Source organism: Pollachius pollachius (genome assembly GCF_949987615.1).
Source record: "Pollachius pollachius genome assembly, chromosome: 3".
Classification (NCBI taxonomy): domain Eukaryota; kingdom Metazoa; phylum Chordata; class Actinopteri; order Gadiformes; family Gadidae; genus Pollachius; species Pollachius pollachius.
The window spans coordinates 18,601,620-18,624,993 of NC_136936.1; the positions used below are offsets into that span (position 1 = coordinate 18,601,620).

Here is a 23,374-nt window from a genome sequence, read left to right on the forward strand (position 1 = left end):
TCGACCGGAGTGGGCGCACCGGCTCCTACCGCTCCTGACCGGAGAGGCGCAGCTCGCGGCCCACAGCCTGCCGGCCGGGGCCCAGCAGGACTACGACGCGATCACCAGGGCCATCCGGGACCGGCTGGGTCTCTACCCCGAGGAACATCGGCGGCGATTCCGGGCGCTGGCCTTCAGCGAGGGGGACCGACCCTTCGCCTTCGCCCAGCAGCTGAGGGACCAGGCCAAGAGGTGGCTGGTCCCAGACCAGAACACGGCGGAGGACGTGGTCGAGCACGTGGTCTTGGAAAGATTCGTGGAGGGGCTGCCGGCTCGGACCTCCGCCTGGGTCCGGTACCACCGGCCCGAGAGCCTCGCTGCTGCGGTCGACCTGGCGGAGAGCCACCTGCAGCCACCACCGGCGAGCCAGCGACCGCCGACACCGGGCCCACGTACCGGGGCGGCTGCCCCACGGCGGGAGAGGCCAACCCCGGCGCCGGGGTTGGCCTGAGCCGGAAACTATCGGACCGGGAGGGTCGGTACAGCACGGTGGAGAAGGAGTGTCTCGCCATCCGGTGGGCGGTCGGCGCCCTTCGCTACTACCTGTTGGGGCGCGCATTCACCCTCTTCTCCGACCACGCCCCCCTCCAGTGGCTCCACCGCATGAAGGACGCCAACGCGAGGATCACCCGGTGGTACCTCGCGTTGCAGCCCTTTAACTTTCGGGTCGTGCACAGGCCTGGGGCACAAATGGCCGTGGCAGACTTCCTCTCCCGCTCCGGGGGGGGGGGAGTGAGTCGGCGGCCGGATGTGACCCCGGCCGGTGTCGGGCGGTGGGGGCGTGTGGGGGGACGTGCGACGTCTGGCCTGCAGGGGGAGTATGGACAGGTTGGGAGCGCACGGGATTGGCCGGGGGGGGGGATTGAACCTGGTGACGAGCAGGTGTCTGCACTCAGGTCAATCAGGGAGGCTGTACTTATGTGCCTGTTTTCTGTTATAGTAGGAGACCCGGGAGCGAACGGACCAGGGAGGTCCGGAGCGAGCGTGACGCTGAGCCAGATTCACCGAGAGACGGCTAAATGGACCTTTTTGTTACCCTTTGAGATTTCTGTTCAGTTTTGTATCGCCAAATAAATCGATCTCCTGCGGAGAGAACGACAACCCCGCCTGCTCTCATTCATCGAACTCGTTACAAACCGATTGCCGGAAATACTGTTCAACACGGCCTAAATTACACTCTCATATAATTCCAACTCCTGCCATCAATCAAACTTGCCCTGACTAGAAATATCGTGCTGAAGAGCTTATCATTAACTTTCACTGGCAACAAATCACAGAAATGGCACACCTGGACACACAAATCATGTGTGAGGATTGGGGATATAAAGAATGTAATGGGTATGAAACTGCTGAATAGACTGTTTAGTCTAGGTTGGTAAGTCCATGGGGAGATGAGTCGTCTTGATATGAACAATACTGACTAAAGGGGTCGTGTGAAACTAAATCTCTCTGTAGCCTCTAAGTACTGTGTAACCTGAAATCATTAATGCACACTCGAACAATTCCATACGTTTAACATTTAATAGAATAGCCATGTCGAAAACTTCACACTAGAATCAATGATGAGGGGAAAACAATTGATTTTGTTTTTTTGCTGGCTGGCCTACACTGTGTCCTGTTAGAATTAACACTGAAAAACAACTGAATAATGCCAAGAATATTCAGAAGCCTTAGCCAGTCGATTTCTGCTGCAGCCACCATTGTGCGACGCGCACACACACACACACACACACACACACACGCACGCACACACACACGCACACACACACGCACACACACACACACACACACACACACAATGCACACACACAAACAAACACACCCACACAGACTTAAAAAACACAAAGCACTTGTACAGCAGATGTTTCGGTGAGGTATATATGAATAGTGACTATAGTTCTATTTTCAGACTATTTTCTGTACACCGCTAACAGTATTTCCCATCCCGCCGCACGTTACCATGGAAGGACTGTAATTTCCGTAGCAACATGACCCTTGGGAGTCGGCACGTGCAGACGACAGATGTGTGTATGTGTGTGTGTGTGTGTGTGTGTGTGTTTGTGTGTGTGTGTGTGTGTCTTTGTGTGTACGTGCGTGTGTGTGTGCATGTATGCACTTGCGTGGGTGCAAGCATGTGTAAATGCGGCAATGCATGTGTGTGTTTGCGTGCATGCGTATGTGTATGCGTGCATGCGTGTTTGTGTGTGTGTGTGTGTGTGTGTGTGTGTGTGTGTGTGTGTGTGTGTGTGTGTGTGTGTGTGTGTCAGTACCATGTGCCTTCCCAGGTAACCTGTATGTCTTCATTATGAGTGCCTATAGTGTTTCAGGCACATGGCCAAAATACTCCATTGTTGCGCTTGCAAACACTTTACACTACAAACTTAAGCTTCAAGCACTGTTGCCAAGCAGATAAGCATATTATGTAGTCATTGCTTAATGAAACCCTCACACGATCTGTTTGTTGATTAGAAGTTAGATGAAACGTGGTTTCATCACATTTTCAATTCCCAGCGTGCGTGCTGGACGTTTGGTCCGACTCTGAGAGCTGAAGAGCTAGGGCAAGCACTGGACTAGGTAGACAGGTCTGCAGGCGGCAGCCGAGTCTGGAGAACTCAGAGGCATGGAGAGAGCTGAATGACAAGGACTGGAGGTGGTTGTGGACGAGGTTGAAGGCAACGAGACTGAGTCATCGTAGTCGGCATTGATCCTTTCTTTAGTGGTAACATCAAATCTTGCTTTCTTAAAAAAAAATGTTTTGACACATGTAGCCTAACAGAATCACGATTGTGGACACAGCTTACGGACGCATACTGCGGCTGCCTACATAAAGCCTTACCCAATCATTAAGCGCAGAATATAAAAAATGAACAAAAAGAGCATTTCTGTAAATATTTTTAACATAATGATACTTTATTGAAACAAAATTGATCTCACACAACTTAGTATGACATTATAATATGGGCCATTTTTTCGTTCCTTTAATTTCTAGTTAATGCCGGGCACTTCAGGGCCCGGCCTTCTTAGAGCCTTCGTAACGCTACGTCATTCGTAACCTCTACTTTAATGGTGTGTTCCTGAATCCTCGAACGCCAGACTTCCGAGTCGAAAGTGGATCAGAAAAGGATACTTCTGATCCGATTAGAAGATGAAGAACAGCTCAATCGGAATAAATCATTTATAGGCCTACGTCTCAATCGGAATACAATTCTCTGATCAGAATATAATTCCATGCGGAATAGAGGAGGTGATGTAGTCCGCTATAATCGACATGTATACACTTATTCCGATTGGTTTGGGGTGGTAGCAGCTACTTTTTAACTCAGAGAGATGGCATCAGCGGTTGCAGTAGTTCGCAATTGGTCCGTTTGTACTTTTATGCATGCCGAACTAGACCGCTGTAAAGGAAAGTGGATTTTTGATGATGCCTGATTCACGTCTTATCACTCTACAAGTAGTCCGGTAACTTATCAACCCCAGCGTATCCGGTTGCTAAGCAACGTCAACGTCTATGGCGGACTATTTCTCTGCTGACCAACACTACGAATGGTAATCGTAGAAAGATATTGTTTCGTTTTGGCAAGGAGCCGTGTAATAAGCGGGATAATGTATAGAACGTTGCCGGTTGAAGTCTACTGTCAATGTGGCAGTTCCATGCGCAACAGGGATTTCTAAAAGGAACAGTGGCGGCGACTAGCGTCAGGAGCTGAACCATCACTACGGTAGAGCTAGGAAGGTTCTACGAGGTCTTCAGACCAACCTTACCGACAAACGACGTACGAAAGAGAGGGGGCCTACGAATGCTCGAATACTCGCTGAGATTTGGACTGTATAATCAATTGTAATGGTTTGGGGTATTTATTACATCCCTAATAGACATCATGACATGCCGCCTACGTCGCTCCTTGGCAGCCGAATGCTCCTTCAACCCCCACTCATGATGAACAAAGATCATAAGAGATATAGCAATCAGTGCATTCTAACATCATTAGCCGATGAGCCTATCTTAACGTGGGCCTTTTCACTTTTTATTCATAATACAATAATAACAATAACACTGACAGGTAATTATTTAGAAAGCCAGCTTTGTCACGCTGTGTAGCTTTTGTGATGTTATCTTCATGGTTCCTTGGCTCGGGTTACTCTGACTTTCTAGGTAAAGAGCAGGCAGGGACCGGGCTTATCAGGCCGGATGATCTGCGTCTTCCTGCCTGGACCTTGGTAACCAGAAGAGGCACAATGGCTCTCTCTCTCTCTCTCTCTCTCTCTCTCTCTCTCTCTCTCTCTCTCTCTCACTCGCTCTCTCTCTCGCTCTCTCTCTCTCCCTCTCTCTCTCTCTCTCTCTCTCTCTCTCTTTCTCTCTCTCTCTCTCTTCCGGGGGGAATGACTTCAGTGGCCGCCAGGGTCTCCTCGTCCAGGGGGCCCGGCGCTTTGCTGACGTTGTCAAACAAGACACCATGTGTTTGTCAAGAGGCAACAGATGGAGTGGAGGGAGGGAGAGACTGACAGAGAGATAGAGAATTAACTTTGAAGGGCTGGGCTCAGAGGCCCTTACATGCACACACACAGCCGTGCATAAACAAGTGTACTCACTCACACACACACACACACACACACACACACACACACACACACACACACACACACACACACACACACACACACACACACACACATTAATTGGCTTGGCTTTTCATAGAGAGGCTACTTATATTTGGAGAGTCTCTCAGCTGTTGTGTCTCTCCTACTCTTGAACCCAGGGAGGAGACTGCTGAGATGGAGCTATTGTGGAGATTCATGCATGTCAGGGTGAGACTCAGTACTTCAAACTAAGCAGACAGTCAACAGAGGCAGTCAAACTAATGGCAGCTATTCCTTTGCTATATTCCAGGGGAAACAAATCCCTTCCTCTTCTATAGCTCTTAATTATCTTACTGCAGCAGTGGCAGCATCATTGAAATGCCATCCCAGCAATGCAAACAGTTTTTTTATGTCATTAAAATGCCAGTTGGAAATGTAATATTTGACTAAGTAGGACTTTACTAAATTTAATACAAAAGCAATGACATCAATCAATCCAATGTTGAGTTGGCCAATAGACTTTAATACGTGTGTCTATTGAGCTGGCAGAGGAAAAGGCAGCAGGGAGATCACAGCATGCAGGTGTTGTCTGAGTCAGTGTGTTTTAATAGGTTCTGGGTGACTCAGCAGAACAGGCAGAACCATAACAGAGCGATGGACCAGGGCGATGGCCTTGAGTGATACTGTGGGGAGAAAACAACCAGCTTTGAAAACACATCGGCTTTACCCTTTACTGCCATCAGCACGGCTGAGAGAGGTAAGCAATTGCATGAAAATGCACACGCACACACACACAAGCACACTCACGCACGCACACACACACAAACACACAGACATGCTTTTGATTCACCTTGGCCTAAGCTTTGCAAAATGGAGGAGATAAACTAAAGAGAAGGCAGTAATAAAACTGAATTTGGGTTGCATGTGTGTGTGTGTGTGTGTCTGCAAACACGCATGTGCAGGTATGAGTGTGTGTCTGTGTGTGTGTGTGTGTGTGTATGTGTGTGTGTGTGTGTGTGTGTGTGTGTGTGTGTGTGTGTGTGTATGTAAGTCCAGGGGTATTCAGTGCAGAACCGAACAAGGGAACAGAACAGCTCTTTCTCAGGGACCACCACACAGACACAGACACAAACACAAACACACACACAAACACACACACACACACACACACACACACACACACACATACACACACACACAGCTATTAGGACCAGCTCCTACCGCCGTGGGGTGTCCACATCGGAGCCTGATAGTCGACCATCCATCAGTAGGTCTTTTGCTGTCTGCTTTAAGAACCCCAGCGCCCCAGACAGCAGCAGGGCAACAGGGGACAAAGTCATTCAGACGACTGCGATCGGGTACAGTCGCCAAGGCCCATTCACTTAATTACCTGCTCTGATGCGTCGAAATTCATTCTCAGGACACACCTTGCTACTGCTGACTGATTAAGCACACACAGTGTTTTGGCGAGGTATACGGGTGTTGTTCCCGGGGAATGTTGCACACAAAGGTTATCTGAAACCTTATAATTTTCATGCCATAGACATGAATAGTCTGTAAATAAAAAGGAAAAGTACAAAGAGAGAGAGAGAGAGAGAGAGAGGGACAGATAGAGAGAGAAAGAGGGAGAAAGACATGTAGAGAGAGAGAGTAAGGTAGAGGGAGAAGGACATGTAGAAAGAGAGAGTCAGGTAGAGAGAGAAGGACATGTAGAGAGAGATACAGGTAGAGAGAGAAAGAGAGAGAACGGCAGGTAGAGAGAGAGAGAGAGAGAGAGAGAGAGACAGACAGACAGACAGACAGACAGACAGACAGACAGACAATGTGTGTGTGTGTGTGGGTGTGTGTGTGTGTGTGTGTGTGTGTGTGTGTGTGTGTGTGTGTGTGTGTGTGTGTGTGTGTGTGTGTCACATAAGAGATCAGGCAACATTTCCCTGTTGGGGATCCACTGATTTGACATGGATGGATAGGTAACAGCTGCCAGGAAAAACAAATGCTTAAGCCTGTCCATTCACATTAATCCATGCGCGTGAAGACGAGGAGGGAAGAGGATGAGTTAGGTTCAGGGTTGTTGTTCCTCAACTTGCTTAAAGGACCAAATGGTCCAAACCTTCTGGGATTTTCCTAGAAAATAGCCATGCTTGGCGTTCCCATTTTAACAAGAAATAGAGGTTATGACCAAGAGCGTTTTTTATTTTGATTTTAGGGGCAAATCCCGAACAGCAGAAGGTTGAATTGCTGTAAAGAATGGCAACACCCTGCTGTTCAAAGCTGACAACAGCACACACAACCATGGGATTGTCAGCCCATATGAGATAGACAGCTGTTACTAACACAAATCCATAACCCATGTAATCAAGTGATGGACGGCCATAACACCAGAATATGGGTGCATGTTTAGAAATGTTTAGATCAGCCAGTGGGTAAACCATGAATATATCTAAGATTGGTTGGTAATTTCTCACCGAGGAAAAGTCGAGTTTCAAAAATGTCTTGCTTGAATGAAACTGTGTGTTATGTTGTTATGTTGCTGTAGTCCCATCCATTGAAGTTAAATTATTCAGTGATATATTTGAAATATGTGCACTTGAATATCATAGCGTGCAAAGTTGTACTGGAGAGTGTGTGGCAGTTGCATATAGACAATTTGTTTGGACAGTCTAGTGGTTAGGCTATTTGACTCCCATCTTCTGTGTTTGAAGTCTAATTTCTGTCCATGCTACCTGTATTAGTCCCTGAGAAATACAATCACTAGGTTACGTTTGATAAAAGCTTCCGCTAATCGACCACAGTAATAATTGTAATGATTTGTATTGAAAAGCTGTATAAAGAGGCATCCATGATATATTGAGTTTAGGGCCAAATACCCCAAACATCCAGATCAGAGCACCCTTAAACAATACAATAAAAAGGAAGGGATGTAATCTAAAGTGTAAAGCTGAAGAGCCAAGAAAGGCGGCCGACCTGGAGGTCAGTGGCATGCAGCTGGGAAACAGATCCACCAGACACACACATCCACAGGGTGTTTTATCAACACGTATGTGACTCTGTTTGACTCTGATTCCACTGTTGACTGGAGGGGTGAAGTTTTGAAGTGTCTCAGTTGGTTCGGTCAAGGTGATCCAGAGGCACTTGTAGAAATTTATCGACCACTTATGCCACGCGATGAGGCCGTGGAGGAGGACATTTCACCAATTTTACCATTAGGATTTTAATCCAGAAGGAAGTTAGACTCATCAGAATGAGCTCTGACCGTCGCCTCCCACGTCACTGTACACCGGAACACATCGTCAGGATGAAAGGCGGCATTGTTCACTGATGATGTTGTCTTACTCAGGGAGCAGAAGAACCTGAACACATTGTGTCATCTGCTCAGCTCTCCACATATTCAGGTCCTCCCAGAGATGGAGAGGAATCCATGAAACCGAACACCTCAGATCCAGGAGCATATATGAACACTTCTGGCATGGGTGGAGAGAAAGTCTGAAAAAGCAGGATAATCATCCAGGTGGCTTCGGCTTCTAAGGCTGAACAGTTTTAAAAATGTAAAGTTTTTAAAAAGGTTTTTAAAAATAAAAATATAAACGGAAAAGCTAATTATTTGAAGAATATGTACTACGAGGATGGAAGTCGTCTCTTCCAAGAAGGAAATATCGATCATCAAACGGGATTGTTTGTTTCAGAGCAGTCATCCAGACTGGTAGTGAGCTCGCAATTTCTTCTGATCAGATTTCTTTCTTAAAGTTCACCACTATGCCAATCAAATGTCAGGATGACGTGCGTACATGCACCGCTGACCGTGAGTCGCCTTGGGAGAAATGCCTCTGCTAAAACAATAATTGAAAATCGAGCTTGGGTAGTTGATCAAATGCTATAACCTGAATGTTCAAAGACTCCCACTCTATATACGCTCTATATATACAGCCTACATGTCCGCACAACCCCATGTTTAGCGTTCTCTCCGACTTGGATGTCTGTGATAGTATCATGGGTTTTTAATTGGTGTTCCGGAGACCCTCTCTGTCCGCTAGTCAGCATCTCTTTGACTCCTTGCTCTTTGTGCTTCTCCAGTTTCCACGGGGGCCAAAGTGCCACGGATTACTCATAGAGCTAAATTCATTTCCTGCTTTCTATGTTTGTCTGGCCGACTGCGATGTGGGCTGACAGCAGGTTAACTCTGCGCCACACGCACGCGGCCAGGCCTTACACGCGCACACCCACACACACACACACACACACACACCCCCACACACACACACACATCAAGCACTGTTGCTCAGACTACTTTGATAAATGTAGCTTCACAAACTGCTATTTGCTTGCTATCTATAACTCTATTTCTAGACAAACATTGTTTGGCTCAATTGCCTTACTTGTGTACAAGGGAGACCAAAATGGTTCTGTTGACAATAATTTGACCACACCAGTATCAAAACATGCTTCCTTCCCCCATGGAACTTGCAACAGGTAACACGCTGATTTTTAGCATGTTAGGTATAATACAATCATAATGCACAATGCAATCAAATCCTATGCTCGTTGCTGAAATCATTCCAGTTTCCTGTCGGATTCAATCTGAAAAACATTTCTTATTGGCCCATAACCTCCACTCCCTGTCAATAAGTGGACCACAAATCTCTGCAGTGCATCAGAGCTTATTTTTATTGCCTAGCAACCAGGCACTGTTTATGAATAGGTTTGACCCAACAGGGTTACAGGAAGGGCAATGACTCCAATGTATGGATGCTCTCATGTTTTATCTTCCATCTCTAGAACACACACACACACACACACACACACACACACACACACACACACACACACACACACACACACACACACAAACACACACACACACACACACACACACAAACACACACGCCATTTCTGAAAGGTTAATCTCGAGAATACATTGAATAAAAATATTTTCTTTCAGGACCCTGCACTCCCTTTTCTCGGCCTCTTTGTCAAAGCAGCTCAGCGTCAGTCCGTCTCCGCCTCTCTAAATATCTCATGTTTCTGTCTTCACCTTTATCAGTCTCAATGGCCAACCCACCGGGCCTGCTCCAGGCCCACTCCTAAAGCCAGGCTCTCTCTCTCTCTCTCTGACATGTTAATATCAACTCTTGATATTGTGTGTGTGTGTGTGTGTGTGTGTGTGTGTGTGTGTGTGTGTGTGTGTGTGTGTGTGTGTGTGTGTGTGTGTGTGTGTCTTTTCTCCAAAAGGAGGATGTCCAGGTGGAATACTGACAGACTGACTTTCTGGCCAGCATTCTAAAGGGCCTGTCCATCTCATTTTATTGCCCTTTTCTATAGACACCTCAATCCTGCTCTTTTCTTCCAGCATATCTTCAAAATAAACACACACACACACAAACACACACACAAACACAGACACACACACACACACTCACCCGCACACACACACACACACACACACACAAACACACACACGCATACACAACTTGCTACTACTTGCCCTCTCATCAAACAACCTTGTCCTGCCTGTCTTGTACCTGGCAGCCATTTTCTACAGATGAGACGGAGAACGATTGGCCGCTGATGCTTGTTGAGATATAGATGGAGATATGGCTGAAACTCCATTGTGATGAACAAAAACACACACGCACACACACACGCTTGTTTTTGTTGAGTGCTTGTTGAGTTAAAGATGGAGATATAGCTGAAACTCTCCTGTGATGTCGCACACACACACACACACACACACGCTGGTTTGTTGAGATGTTATAAGTATTTGTATAGCTTAAAACTCTATTGTGATAAACACACACACACATGCTGGTTTGTTGAGATATAACTATTTGTTAAGCTTAAAACGCCATTGTGATTAACACCACACGCTGGTCTTCGTTGGAGCATCCATGTGCACTAGCCATCGGAAGAAAACGAGCAGAGCATCTCATTTGGTTTCCCGAGGCAACGCTTTCAGGTTGAGTGAAATTGAGCAAACACTGGTTTCCTGGTGAGTGATGGGAAAGGCAGACGTGTGGCGCGCGGTCCCTCCACTTCTTCTCCGAGTGACTAAAGCATTGAGGGTCTGAATGTTCAACGCGGTGAAACCCCAGGGACAGCAAACTGAATTTAGAATCACCCAGGTGAGCTCTCATGTGGGCTTCCTAGCAACGCACCGAAATACAGCAAAGATAGTTGAGGGATACACCTCTAATTTCGTTCTTGGCACCTGTCTACTGCTGATGTTTGTCTTTGATGCTGTCTCTGCTGCGTGCGTGCGTGCCTGCGTGTGTGTGTGCGTGCGCATCGGTGAGTGTGATGTGCGTGCGTGTGTGTGTGTGCGTGCGTCGGTGATTGTGCGTGCGTGTGCATGCGTGTGTTCGCTGTTTACCTTATCCGTGTTTCTCTCCGCTCTTGGAACATTTTGCCTCTTAATAGGTGAGGGTCGGCTTTATGAGCCCTTAACTGTCAACACACGGGCCAGATGGTGCATTTGTGAGTGTGTGTGTGTGTGTGTGTGTGTGTGTGTGTGTGTGTGTATGTGTGTGTGTGTGTGTGTGTGTGTGTGTGTTTGTGTGTGTGTGTGTGGGAGAGGGGGGGAGTTGGAAAGGAAGGGGAGTGAAGGGAGAAGGCAAGAAGTAAATATTTGTCAGAAGGAAAAGTAGGCAGCTGGATGTCTAAGGGGCATTAGGTTTTTTAACACAGCGGTTCTCAAACTATTTTTACCACTGTATCTAGGATATGTTTTATCAGCCCAGTAACTAACTTAATTGTAATAGGGCAATATTCAGATTAAACCAATTATTCGTAACTTATATAAAAACAAAAATAATGGACGCATTTTATGCCTTTCCCAAGTACCCCTTGCAAACCCCTACTGTAGAGGTACATGCACCTCTAGGGAAGGGGTGCATGTACACATACCCCCATGTGGGAATCACTGGTCTAAGACACACACACACACACACACACACACACACACACACACACACACACACACACACACACACACACACACACACACACATTTGCGTGGTGTGCCTTGTTCATGACAGGGAGAGAATGGGAAAGGAAAACTGAAACAGTGAAACCGGTGAAAGACAAAGATGATATTTATCTAAACTGGGGGAAGCTGTTATCTTGCTGCCGCTGTTGTCAATGCCAGGGGCGCCACTTGTACAAGACACACATGCAATCTAGCTTGTCACAATATTCCTGGGCATTTTCAAGCAGAGGAAAAGGAGACTCGGATGTGAAATGGATGGCTCCGCGTTTCACAGACTCAAGACACAAACCGAGCACAATGCCGAAGCTGACGGACGGACGGAGGGACTTGACAGATGGATGGAGACATTTAGATCTTTGTTATAATTTACATAAACCTGTCAGAATCCCATAATGAGGGGGGCACCGCGCTCTCCCCAGACTTGTTTTGGGGGTAGGGGTACATTTGTTTTAACTTACTGTATGTTTCAATTTCATCTAAACATACAGAAACCCACACATGTGCACATGCATAAACACATGTGCACGTGCAGACACACACACACACACACACACACACACACACACACACACACACACACAGACCCACACACACACACATTAGTGTCCATCTTATGAAACCAGAGCTTTTCGACCACGGTATCCTACAGAGAAGGAAGATTGACATATAGCTGGAACATTACTGTGATGAAGATGCAAACACACACACACACACACACACACACACACACACACACACACACACACACACACACACACACACACACACAAAGACACACACAGCGACGTCCTTGGGGGGGGTAAGTTAGGATGATTCCAGGGGCGCAGCACTGACTGCGGCGCCCCACTGGAACTGGTATTATTACAACTATATGCAAGTAAGTTTTGGCGAAATATTTATTCATATTTCTTTTAATTTTATTTTTCGGATTAAATCCTCAAATTAAATGAACATGTGGTTTGTTTCTCCATTTTTACAAAATCATTAGAAAGTCTTCACCCTATTATCACCCCTCTCATTTGTCATTATTTGGTACGGACCAAGTCTTACGCTACTGCAGAGCAAAGTAGCAAGGCAGATCGTGGTGAACCAAGTGCAGTCACACTAGCAGTCTAAAGTCAGTTTGTGTGTATGCCGGTCGGTGAAATGAAGAAGTCAGGTTGTCAGGGCAGGAAAGTGAGGAAAGAAAGAGAGGAAAGAGCTCAAAGGGGCCGACAGTTGGTCACCCAGTTTTTTTACCAAGAAAGGTATATTCCCTCCCTCTACACTTTCCAAACAACCTGATAACAAGCCTAGCCTAGCAGCTAGCACTACTGTAGCTAAAATAATTACAGTCTGCACTGGATGATAAAACTGAAAAGATTTGGATTGCATTACCATAAACATGATATCCAATAGCCTACCTATCTACAAATAGCCTACATTGTTACTGAAAAGGAAATGTCAGGTGTAATGTGTAATGTTGACAAATGTAAGGGATAATGCCAGACGAGGTGTCCAGTGAACCGTCCTCCGCGGTTGCTTCCGCGAAGTCCATTCATTTCTGTTAATGGACACCTCGAAGGGCATTATCCCGCTTTATACCATGGTCACTTACAAAAGAAATAAATATTTAATCAATTTAAAAATACTTTAATGTGTTTTAGAGTTAAAATCGTGAGGTTTTTTTTTTTTTTTTACAAGTCGAGCAGACTATTTAATATCTCCCGTATGCAGGCGTTGCAAAGCAACGTGGCCATAGCGTCAACGTCTTTCCTAGGTGTCACTTTTTAACCTACACCCTTCAGTCAATCAGAATCGAGAATTCACCCAGACCATGGTATAAATGGAGATAATGCAATGATTAACATTCCATACTGCTTGCCAGCCATAGCATGATAGCTGTTGACATTAGCTAATGAAAACTGCCCTCATGCACAGATGCAGCCCCAGGATATTCTGAATTATATGATGTATCTTAGAGTCAGGGCCCTCTTCAAGCCATGATGAACCCACAGAAGAAACCAGTGAGGTTGAAATAGAAGAAGGGGAGAAGGAGGACAGTCTAAGAAGAAGCAGCACTGATGAGGAAGTGGAGGAACCAAGTGAGGCTGAAATGAGGGACATGTCAGACAGATGTGAGCCACAGGCAGATGAGCCACATGTACTGGTCTCAGACCCAGATCAGCTGCTTTCTGTTGACCCAGGTTTGTGGCCAGCAAGATTGACTGACAATGACAGGGCAAGTATTTTCAGATAGATTGCTGTTAGGGAAGATGAGGAGATGCCCAACGATGGAGAGGGAAAGCCTTTCCCTGATTTCCTTAAATATTCAAAGACACCAAATGGCAGGGTAAAGGTAAAGAGGGACTGGTTAGTCCATAGCAAGAGTTTCAATGCACTTTTCTGCATTCCCTGTATCCTTGATGATGATAATGACTACCCAATTTTGACCCAGTATTACCCAATATTTAATGATTATAAAATGTGAATGAATATATAATATTTAAAATGTATATATGTTGGGGGGGGGGGGGGGGGGTCCATAACTGAATTCTGTCAGGGGGCCCAGAATTCCTAGGGACGTCCCTGGCAACGCCTATAGAGACATCTTATTACCCCGCCTAAGGGATTTCAAGAGACATTATTTATCCACATGGGTGACAATGACAATGCAAGCTAATTATTGCCTTTTTTCCCCACTTGCACTGCACTTTGATCAACTGGAAAGGCAGTCTGGTTGCTAGGCTAGATGCTCCAGTCCCTTTCACCATGGAAATCACAAATAGTGGACAATCCCACAGGCAAGCATCACCTAATGCTGCCATAGCAACTGTCTTCTGTTCCCTATATGGTTCATAATGGAAACAATACAAACACATAAACAAAGTAATATGCCACTGTCTTCATATATATATGCAAGTGATGATAGCTCACATTGATTAAAAGTCTGGATTTCAAAGGCATATAAACATTGAACCGTGTGGAGCCGTTTGCAGTACAGATTCAACAGGTAAAACGTAACAGGTGGCGGAGAAACAACCTTATGTCAAGGGAGACGGTAAACTACCGCTCTCTAGCGGTCATTTTAATTCACTTGACTGTGAATGTTTTTATGATGGGTTACGATTTATGTATTGAGATACATGACTTAAAAAACAATAATTCTAAAACCATTAAGGATACTTTGAAATCTAATTACCTAAAACGAATTATCTTCCTCGTAGGCCTTAGCGCAAGCAATACTTACATATCATAGCCTAATTGATTTGTATTTTGTGCAAACTGAACTTTTGCAATATAACAATTTGGAGAGGAATAATGACATTATTGTTTGCATGAATAGAGGGCACGAGCATCGAAAAGAAGAGAGGATGCCAGTTGACTGCTGCTCGGTAAATGTTACGAGGTCTCCCTCTAGTGGTTAAGACGCGGATGACTCCTGATGTAAGGAAGCCTGTTAAACACGCAGCGCCATCACATATCCCCTTCGTGATGCAATGAGAAATAAATTCAAAGGTCAGCATGCAATTTTTCGATGGGGGTTTACGCCTATTAAACAAATCACCAAGCTGCATTTTTCATAGCGTCAAGTGTTTTGGCTGAGGAAGTGTGAAATTTCCTGACCACAACTTACTCGGAAGGGTGGAGCATCACACCTCACCTTCCAATGAACTGAACCTCTTTCCAGTCTGGTTTCTCTACCTGTTTTCTCACAGTCACACCCAACCCGGAGTCCTATGTGAACATTGTTCACATGGAACGTGAGAGGAAGTGAAGTCATTATGGAACATATACATTAACAGATGCAGGATGCACTCTGTAGGATTCTGTGGTCTTCAGTGTTTAAGGATATCGAGAGCAGCGCCTCCTTCGGATATGGCGAATGCACATAACTGCAGACACAGGACAGATCCTTGCCAGGGCATTTTGCATTGTTAATCTGCAGACCCTTTACCATCAGCCGGCGGACAACGCAGAGACGACATTATACAAGCAATACCGATAAAATACGAACGCAAGCATGCATTCACATCTGAGTTGTACGACTGCAAGCACATGCATACGCAAACACAGACATACAAACACACACACAAACTGTTACACAACACCATGATAAACATGGACTTCAAAAGAAGAAGTGACTGAAAAGTCACGATAGATACTACGCGAAAGATGAACGCTGTGCTGTTTTGCTGTGTTAGCGGATAGAAAGCTATTTAATGTTTGAAGGCACACTGTAAATCAATATAATACACACGGAGGATTGCCGCACTATGAACCTGTCAAATCAATGCTGAGTAAACAGGCTCTGGCCGTCCTCCGCTGTTTTCACAGCGGAGTACGTTTATTACGGCTCTGGGGCAGGACGATATTACACGTGTGCTGTTTGTTTAGTGGCCCTACAGTAGTCTATGGTTCTGTAATACAGAACCCCCGCGCAGGAAGAGTAAATGCCAGCCTCCAGAAATAGCCGTGATCGGGTGGGACTTTTCCGTGACGTTCGGAGAAAGATAACACTAACACCTGCCCTTAATTTAGGCTATTAAAAAAAAGGAAGAGGGAATATGGCTCAAGAAGTTAAAGTTCAAAGAGAAAGGACAGCAATTCATTGAGATAATGATTTTTTCGTAAAATGTTAAATTGACTCTGTTTAACCCATATTTTCTGAACATAATGCTGCTTCTTTTCTATTGTTTCAAATCCTCATCATCATTTTCCAACATGGATATGTCAAATTAAGTGTTAATCTAAACCATGAAATCAATCTCATCGTCATCATTCTATCTGGATCAATGCTATTTTAAATTTGCAAGTCTGCAAGTTGTTTCCCCATGTGCATGTATGTGCGCATGTGCGTGCGTGCATTCGTGTCTGTGGGCGTGTGTGTGTGTCTGTGCGTGTATGTGAGTGTGTGTGAGAGCGACCGCACAGATCACACCCACTGGCAGCTAGTGGGAGGTCACAAGATCAGTCAGAGATAAGGCAGAACTTGAATGATCCCGCCCATGGGAAATTGTGTGGTTGCTGTGGCTACACACAGAGATGCAAGAAGATCTGACCATGGATGACTCCATCCACAGGGTGGTATCAGAAGCTTGGTAGAATCTAAAAGTTATATTTGAATCTGGCTTTCGACTCAGTCCCCATATCATCATTAAAACTATGACCACAACAGCGTTTCTAATAGCTAATAGCAAAGGTCGATCAGCAAAGTCACAACTTTTCTCTGTTTTGGGACCTCAGTGGTGGAACGAGCTTCCTACCGATGTCAGGACCGCAGAGTCGCTCACCAGCTTCCGCAAAAGACTCAAAACTCACCTGTTCAGAGTTCATCTCGACTCTGCATAGAAACCAATGCACAGCCACCATTGAATGTTGTACGTCCTGGCACTTGTACATTGCACTTATTCAAGGTACTTAATTGTGTAGCATCTACAGTAGCTGCTATCGCTGCTTTACATGGGGAATGGGTTAGCCTAGTGATTGTAATACTTGCACTTGGTTCTATGAACGTCTTTACTGTACCGACAGCGATATATTGTTTCACTTATGACAAATGTACTTATTGTAACAAATGCACCTATTGTAAGTCGCTTTGGATAAAAGCGTCTGCTAAATGCCCTAAATGTAAATGTAATAGCTGCTAATTGCTGTGTGTATCGCATTAGCTCAGTGAATATATGTAGGATGAACCATCCCTTTTTTAATCACTATGTCGTTATGCAAGCACCTTTATACACCACATCCAATTCAATTCGCTCCGATCTTCCCTACATTGCCACCTCTCACTACTTTGAGACGTATGATGTGTTTCCTTGTCATTAAAGTACCGCGGTTGAAGCTTCGGTACCAGAGACTGCAACACGAATCCTCAGATCCAACAGATAAACAATAAATACGATACAGCACAAACCAATGAAAAATGCAAGCACCACACCGCAGCTTCAACTCCAACCTGTTATCTTTCTCCCACAGGATATTAATAACACATTTATATTGCACGTATAATTGACAACGCCGCCACCACCAGGTGCCTACATGGAAAGAAAAATATTCAAACAGAAACAAAAAAAAACAATAAAATAGAGACATACATTGAAATTGGAAAGAGAAGCTCTCTTGGTGAAGCCGATGAAGGGATTAAAGGCAGAGACTTACCACAGTTTGCGAGGCATGGTAATACAGTGTCTATCAGGGACCTTCTGTGATGCAAACACCTTCGTTTCTGATTCCCTACCGCCTCCCAACCCCCCCCCCCACCCCCTGCTCTTTCTTCATTTGCTGTCTGTCTGTCGCTGTCTGGTCCATGTCTTTAATCCTCCATCCACTCAATTCTGCCCATTTGTTCTTTCGTATTACTCATTCAGAAGAGCCACCACTTCACACCAAAGCACATACACTCTCACAAATGCACATACACGCACACAACAACCTCCGTGGCTCTGATTATGGAGGGATTAATGAGCTGTTGTACTTTGTGATGCAAAAATACCAATTGTAGAAGCCAGCGGCAGCGGAGGAACAGAGGTAAACGAGACAAAACCACAAGCAATTAATCCCAGAGCGTACTGAGAGATAGAGAGTGAGAGTGAGAGAGACACACAGACACACAGAGACAGAAAGACAGAAACAGACAGAAAAAAAAGAAAAACTGAGAAAGAGGGATAGAGGGAGCGAAACAGACAGACCGGGAAAGAGAGACAGACAGAGCAGAGAAAGGATCAGAAAAATAAAAGGAGTAAAGGCAGGAGGGTGACAAAGAGCAGCGGGGGGGGGAGGGGTCAGGAGGGGGGAATAGATAAATAAATCAAAAGCCGAAAACAAAAGATGAGAGGAAGGCCACCAAGCTGCAGACGCTGCCAGAGCCGTACCTCCTCCAGGCCTCCTTCTCTTTTACTCCCCACTCCCCCCCCTCAATACCCCTCTCCTCTTCCATTACGCTCACCTGGCACTCACAAAGCCTCCCACAAAGGACCTCAACCCAGTCCGCCAAGCCTGGACAAAGGTCTAGACTAGAGGCAACAGGGGGAATCAGGGCAGGAAGAAGCTTCAAGGTAGCTTGTGTCAGGGTACAAATGCATGTCGCATGTAAACACGTTCCGGTCCATTGACAGCTCCATCCTTCCGACCCTCCCTCCAGTCCAACCCCAGCCTCCAACCCCCCCACCAACCGACCCCACAACCCAAGCTAGCCACTGCATTGAGCGGCTCATCCGTCCATCCCCCACCCACACACCCAGCAATCAATCCAACCGTTTGTCTCTGGATCTATCCAGCAATTAATTCAACTGTTCGTCCCTCGATGGGGGTCAGTGGGGTCAGACATTAAGAGAGACTGGCAAGACTAATATATCAGTCATCAAGCCCCGAAGGATAACAGCAGAAAAGGTCAAGGGCCAAAAAGGAGGTGCAGCCTTACACATAGACATTCTCTATCTTTCTCCCTATCTCTATACCACTCCATCTCTGTCTCTCTCTCTGTTTCTCTCTCACACACACACACACACACACACACACACACACACACACACACAAGGCTATAGTGAGGGTAGTGTGGGACAGCAGCAGTAGGAGTCACGACTCACTCATTCATATTCACCACACACAGCCTTATGACACCTAGGCAGGATTTACACACACACACAAAGATAGATAGATAGATTGATCAACAGAGAGAGAGAGTGAGGGTGAGAGTGAGAGAGAGAGAGACTGACAGACAGACAGACAGACAGACAGACAGACAAACCCACAGACTGACAGACAGTGCTGAAGACCTCTCCTTAGGGAGGCTTGCTCCTTTATTTCACCATCCCTGATTGACGTGCACGAGTGATGGCGGCGGCTGCATAGGTGGACATTTACTGTGAGCAGGCCATTAAAGAGGTAAACGCTATTGATTCAGCCTCACCATATTGTCAAGCATGAAATGCGCATCTCACTGCAACCCCTTATTTTGTCACGTCGACTACAACTCCAGCGGCAACGTCGCAATGCTGGGTGTCGGTTCAGGTGTTGTTTTCCCAATTATAGCGTGAGCCACCGTAGGCCCAACAGTGTAGCCCCTGGCAGACCTCGGATGCTTTTTTGGATAAAAATAGCATGGCGATTATAATTCCACTTGTTTCACATGCCACCCAAAGACATAGGGTATCTCGTTGCCCGAAAGCAGCATGATGAACAAGAGTGTTGCGTAACACCATTACATAAGGTGGTAACTATACAAAAAGAAACGGCATCAGCACAACGTACACAACAAAATAAAAGCAACAACATGGCTGTTTGGGGAAACCGGAATGTGTTGACAATCGCGCGTTTTCTCTCATCTTTGTTCCTCCACATCCTACGCATGCAGCAGGACACCCCAGCCTGAGCCCCCTGCCCCCTGTTCTCATTTAGTCTGAAGTACCCCCCAAGCTGCGAATACACAACAATATCATCACAGTGTAACGAAAAACCCAGGCACTTGATGCCTTCCCCCAGTCGCCAGGGAGCGGCTCTGAGGATAGATCCTGATGAAGTCTGGGACAGGTGACAGTGCAGTTCTTTCTCAACAGAACCAATTGTTTAAAAGCCCTCCTTGTGGTGTGTTTATGCTCCGTGGGTGTGGTACGAGTTTTCTTGCAAATTGTAAAAATGTTTGTAATGAAGACTCCTTCTACAATAAGCCAATGAATTGCTGTTTGAATAGACTTTATCACATTCTGGAGTTCTTGAAGATTTTAAATACCCTCTCCATTTTATTTGCTGTTTAAGTACACAAACGTGTCCCACTTGGGTCCCCTGCTAAAGAAAAAAACAGTAAATAAATGATAAAGGTCTTACCTGGCTTTTAGGGCAGACAAACTGGACTTGTCGATCCTAGAGGAAAGAGAGAGACATAGAGAAGAGAGAGAGAGAGAGAAAGATAATAGCTGAAGTACTGTGTTCAAACTGATTAACGGCAAATATCAAAATGGCGTTTCTTTCAAGCTGCATTTGATGTACAGTTTCATTCGAAAGATGATGAGTCACTGTGACCGTAACACAACATAAATAAAGTAGATGGACTGTAGGCCCATTGGGTCTGTGCCCCTCAATCCAACAGAACCCCGTGTGTGAGATGAAGGATGACTACCAATAACTCAGAGAGGACAAGGAGGAAGAAAAACAGTGTTTTGTGATAACGCACTTCTTGCTAGAAGGTCACCTTTGGTAACTCTGACCAAGACCAGTTCCTTGACAGGGTTCACCTGGTGTATGTGAGGGACGGCTACACGCCTCAGCTCTCACTGTGCCAAGTGAAAACACTCAGCATTCGTAACATCAACAACCACACAAATCACCCTGTTGATAGTGTGCCGCATCGTTTTATAAATACATTCACCAGCTCTCTATAATTCTCCTGGATTTTTAATACATGTGTGTGAGTGTGGCTCTTTAAACACGGCGTAAATGTAAATAGGTCATATTTATTTGAATGGCTTGTAATGTATGGTCTGACACACACTGATGACAGCTGTCTGTATAATCTGTTATGCTGTGCAGGGCAAGGAGCGTTAGACCGGGGGGGGGGGGGGTAGGACTCTGCTTTCACTCTATTGAGACAGTGTTTCAGTAATATCATTCATTTGGAGATACTTTACCACGCAGGATGCAGCCTAATTTCTCACACCCACACACACACACACACACACACACACACACACACACACACACACACAACCACACACACACACACACAGGTACATGCGTACAAACATACACAAACAAAAATAAATACACCCACACGCACCTACAACCTAAGCGTACAAACTAACTACACCTAAACTATGAACACACACACACACACACCAAACACACACACACACACACACACAAACACAACCAAAGAAACACCTACACAACACACACAAACATTCCCACACCCTCACCTATCCCCTCACACAAACAGACAGGTTTACTGTTCTCGCTCTTGCACCCTCAAGCTTGATGTTTTAAATATCTTTTGAAATGTTTTCCAGGGGCTCTGAATAGCGCATCCCCAGTCCACGCCTCACCACAGCACCAGCACAGAGGGCGGCTTTCACTTGTGCGACCTGTGTCCTTTTTTTTATCAACACCAGCAGTGTTGTGTGACTCCTGATTAATTTGCATCTTAGCTTCAATGACGCTTCATTAGCGTCATTGACTTTCCATAATACTCCTGTGGGGCAAAGAAAACGTAGCTAGTAAATGAACAGTTGAACTCTGACTTTGACTAAGAACAGTCTCTAGAGGACCAGTGTGAACACGGTGGCGGTTCTCCCCACACAGCACACAAAGTGTTCCCAGCGCTCCGTCCACCGTCTCCTCTCGACTCGATGTGCATCCTGGCCTTTCGCGCGTCAGCTGCTGCCTTGAGCTGCTAGGAGGCTCCAGAGTTAAAGCACTTTTCTCTGCAGGGGGGGTGCAGTCAGCATGGCTAACTTGCATGCTTTTACCCACGCGGAAAATCTACTTTTCAGCAGCACATATAGGTGGCTGCAAAAGGTGCACCTCACGTTACCTACGAAAGACACACCCTCTGCATGGGTGTTGTGTGTGTGTGTGTGTGTGTGTGTGTGTGTGTGTGTGTGTGTGTGTGTGTGTGTGTGTGTGTGTGTGTGTGTGTGTGTGTGTGTGTGTGTGTGTGTGACAACGTCAGGAGACAAAACCGCCTGTGGATTCTCAGTTAGTCCCTCCAGCATGGAGACATCATAAACTGAAGCAGCAATGCTCACACACACACACACACACACACACACACACACACACACACACACACGAACACAACCACACACACACACAATGTTAATCAGAGGGAAAACTGTTAGAGGTAAGACACTCCACCCATCCTTCCTCTCTGGAAATACTGTATTTTTGCACCGTCTACACCCAGAGTACCTCACAAAATGCACAGAAACATACACACACTCACACCTTATACCTTTGGGCAATAATATGTAACTATGCACACTCATCACACACACACACACACACACACACACACACACACACATAAACACACCACCTTATAGTGGGGGTCCGATGAAAAGGCCACCTACCATCCGAATCCACCAAAGGACACGCTCCTCTTTCTCCTCAGCATTTTCAGTTCACAGCAGTCGTCCTCTCCCTCTTTATGACTCTCTGTCCGTTTGTCTCTCTCTAACTCCAACTCTGCTTGCTGTTCTGAACCGTTTTCTAGCTCTCTCACGCTCTAGCTCTCTCACTCTCTCTCTCTCTCTCTCTCTCTCTCTCTCTCTCACTGGCATTTTTGCTTCCGTTTCCTTTTCTTGTCTCCCTGTGCCTCGGTTCTTTGGCTACTTTCTCCACCTGCCGCATCTGCTGTGGCTCGCACACACACACACACACACACACACACACGCACGCACACACCCACACGTAATAACAGACACACACACACACACACACACACACACACCCACACGTAATAACAGACACACACACACACACACACACACACACACACACACACACACACATATTTATACATTATACACAAGCACACATTCACCAGGCCGGGAGCATGTTGAGGCATGACTTATCACCTCTCATCTGACCGGCTTTGTTTAACACATAAACACACTCAGACAGTGGTTTCTTGCTCATAACTACAAGCAACCGCATCTGCTCCCCACCCACCCAACATGCCGTGGGTGACCCATCATCACACACACCCTTCATGTCCAAAAACAGGAAGTGGTAGTGTGGTCACTTCCTGTGTTGTTTAGCACCTTAGTGACCATGTCGTGTGGCTCGTACTTATGCATGCCC

General features: G+C 45.9%; 1 protein-coding gene across 2 annotated transcripts in view; it reads right to left on the reverse strand.

The window, feature by feature from the left end:
• Positions 1 to 22,823, reverse strand: part of rap1gap2a (RAP1 GTPase activating protein 2a) — a 74,461-nt gene extending 51,638 nt beyond the window's left edge. For both annotated transcript variants that reach the window (XM_079733914.1, XM_079733913.1), the window contains exons 1-2: positions 22,642 to 22,823; positions 20,402 to 20,437 (exon numbers count right to left, since the gene is read on the reverse strand). In XM_079733914.1, coding sequence (XP_079590040.1) covers positions 20,402 to 20,437; positions 22,642 to 22,685 — 80 coding nt within the window. In that variant the 5' untranslated portion in view covers positions 22,686 to 22,823. The remainder of the gene's footprint in view (positions 1 to 20,401; positions 20,438 to 22,641) is intronic.
• Between the last annotated feature and the right edge of the window lie 551 nt (positions 22,824 to 23,374).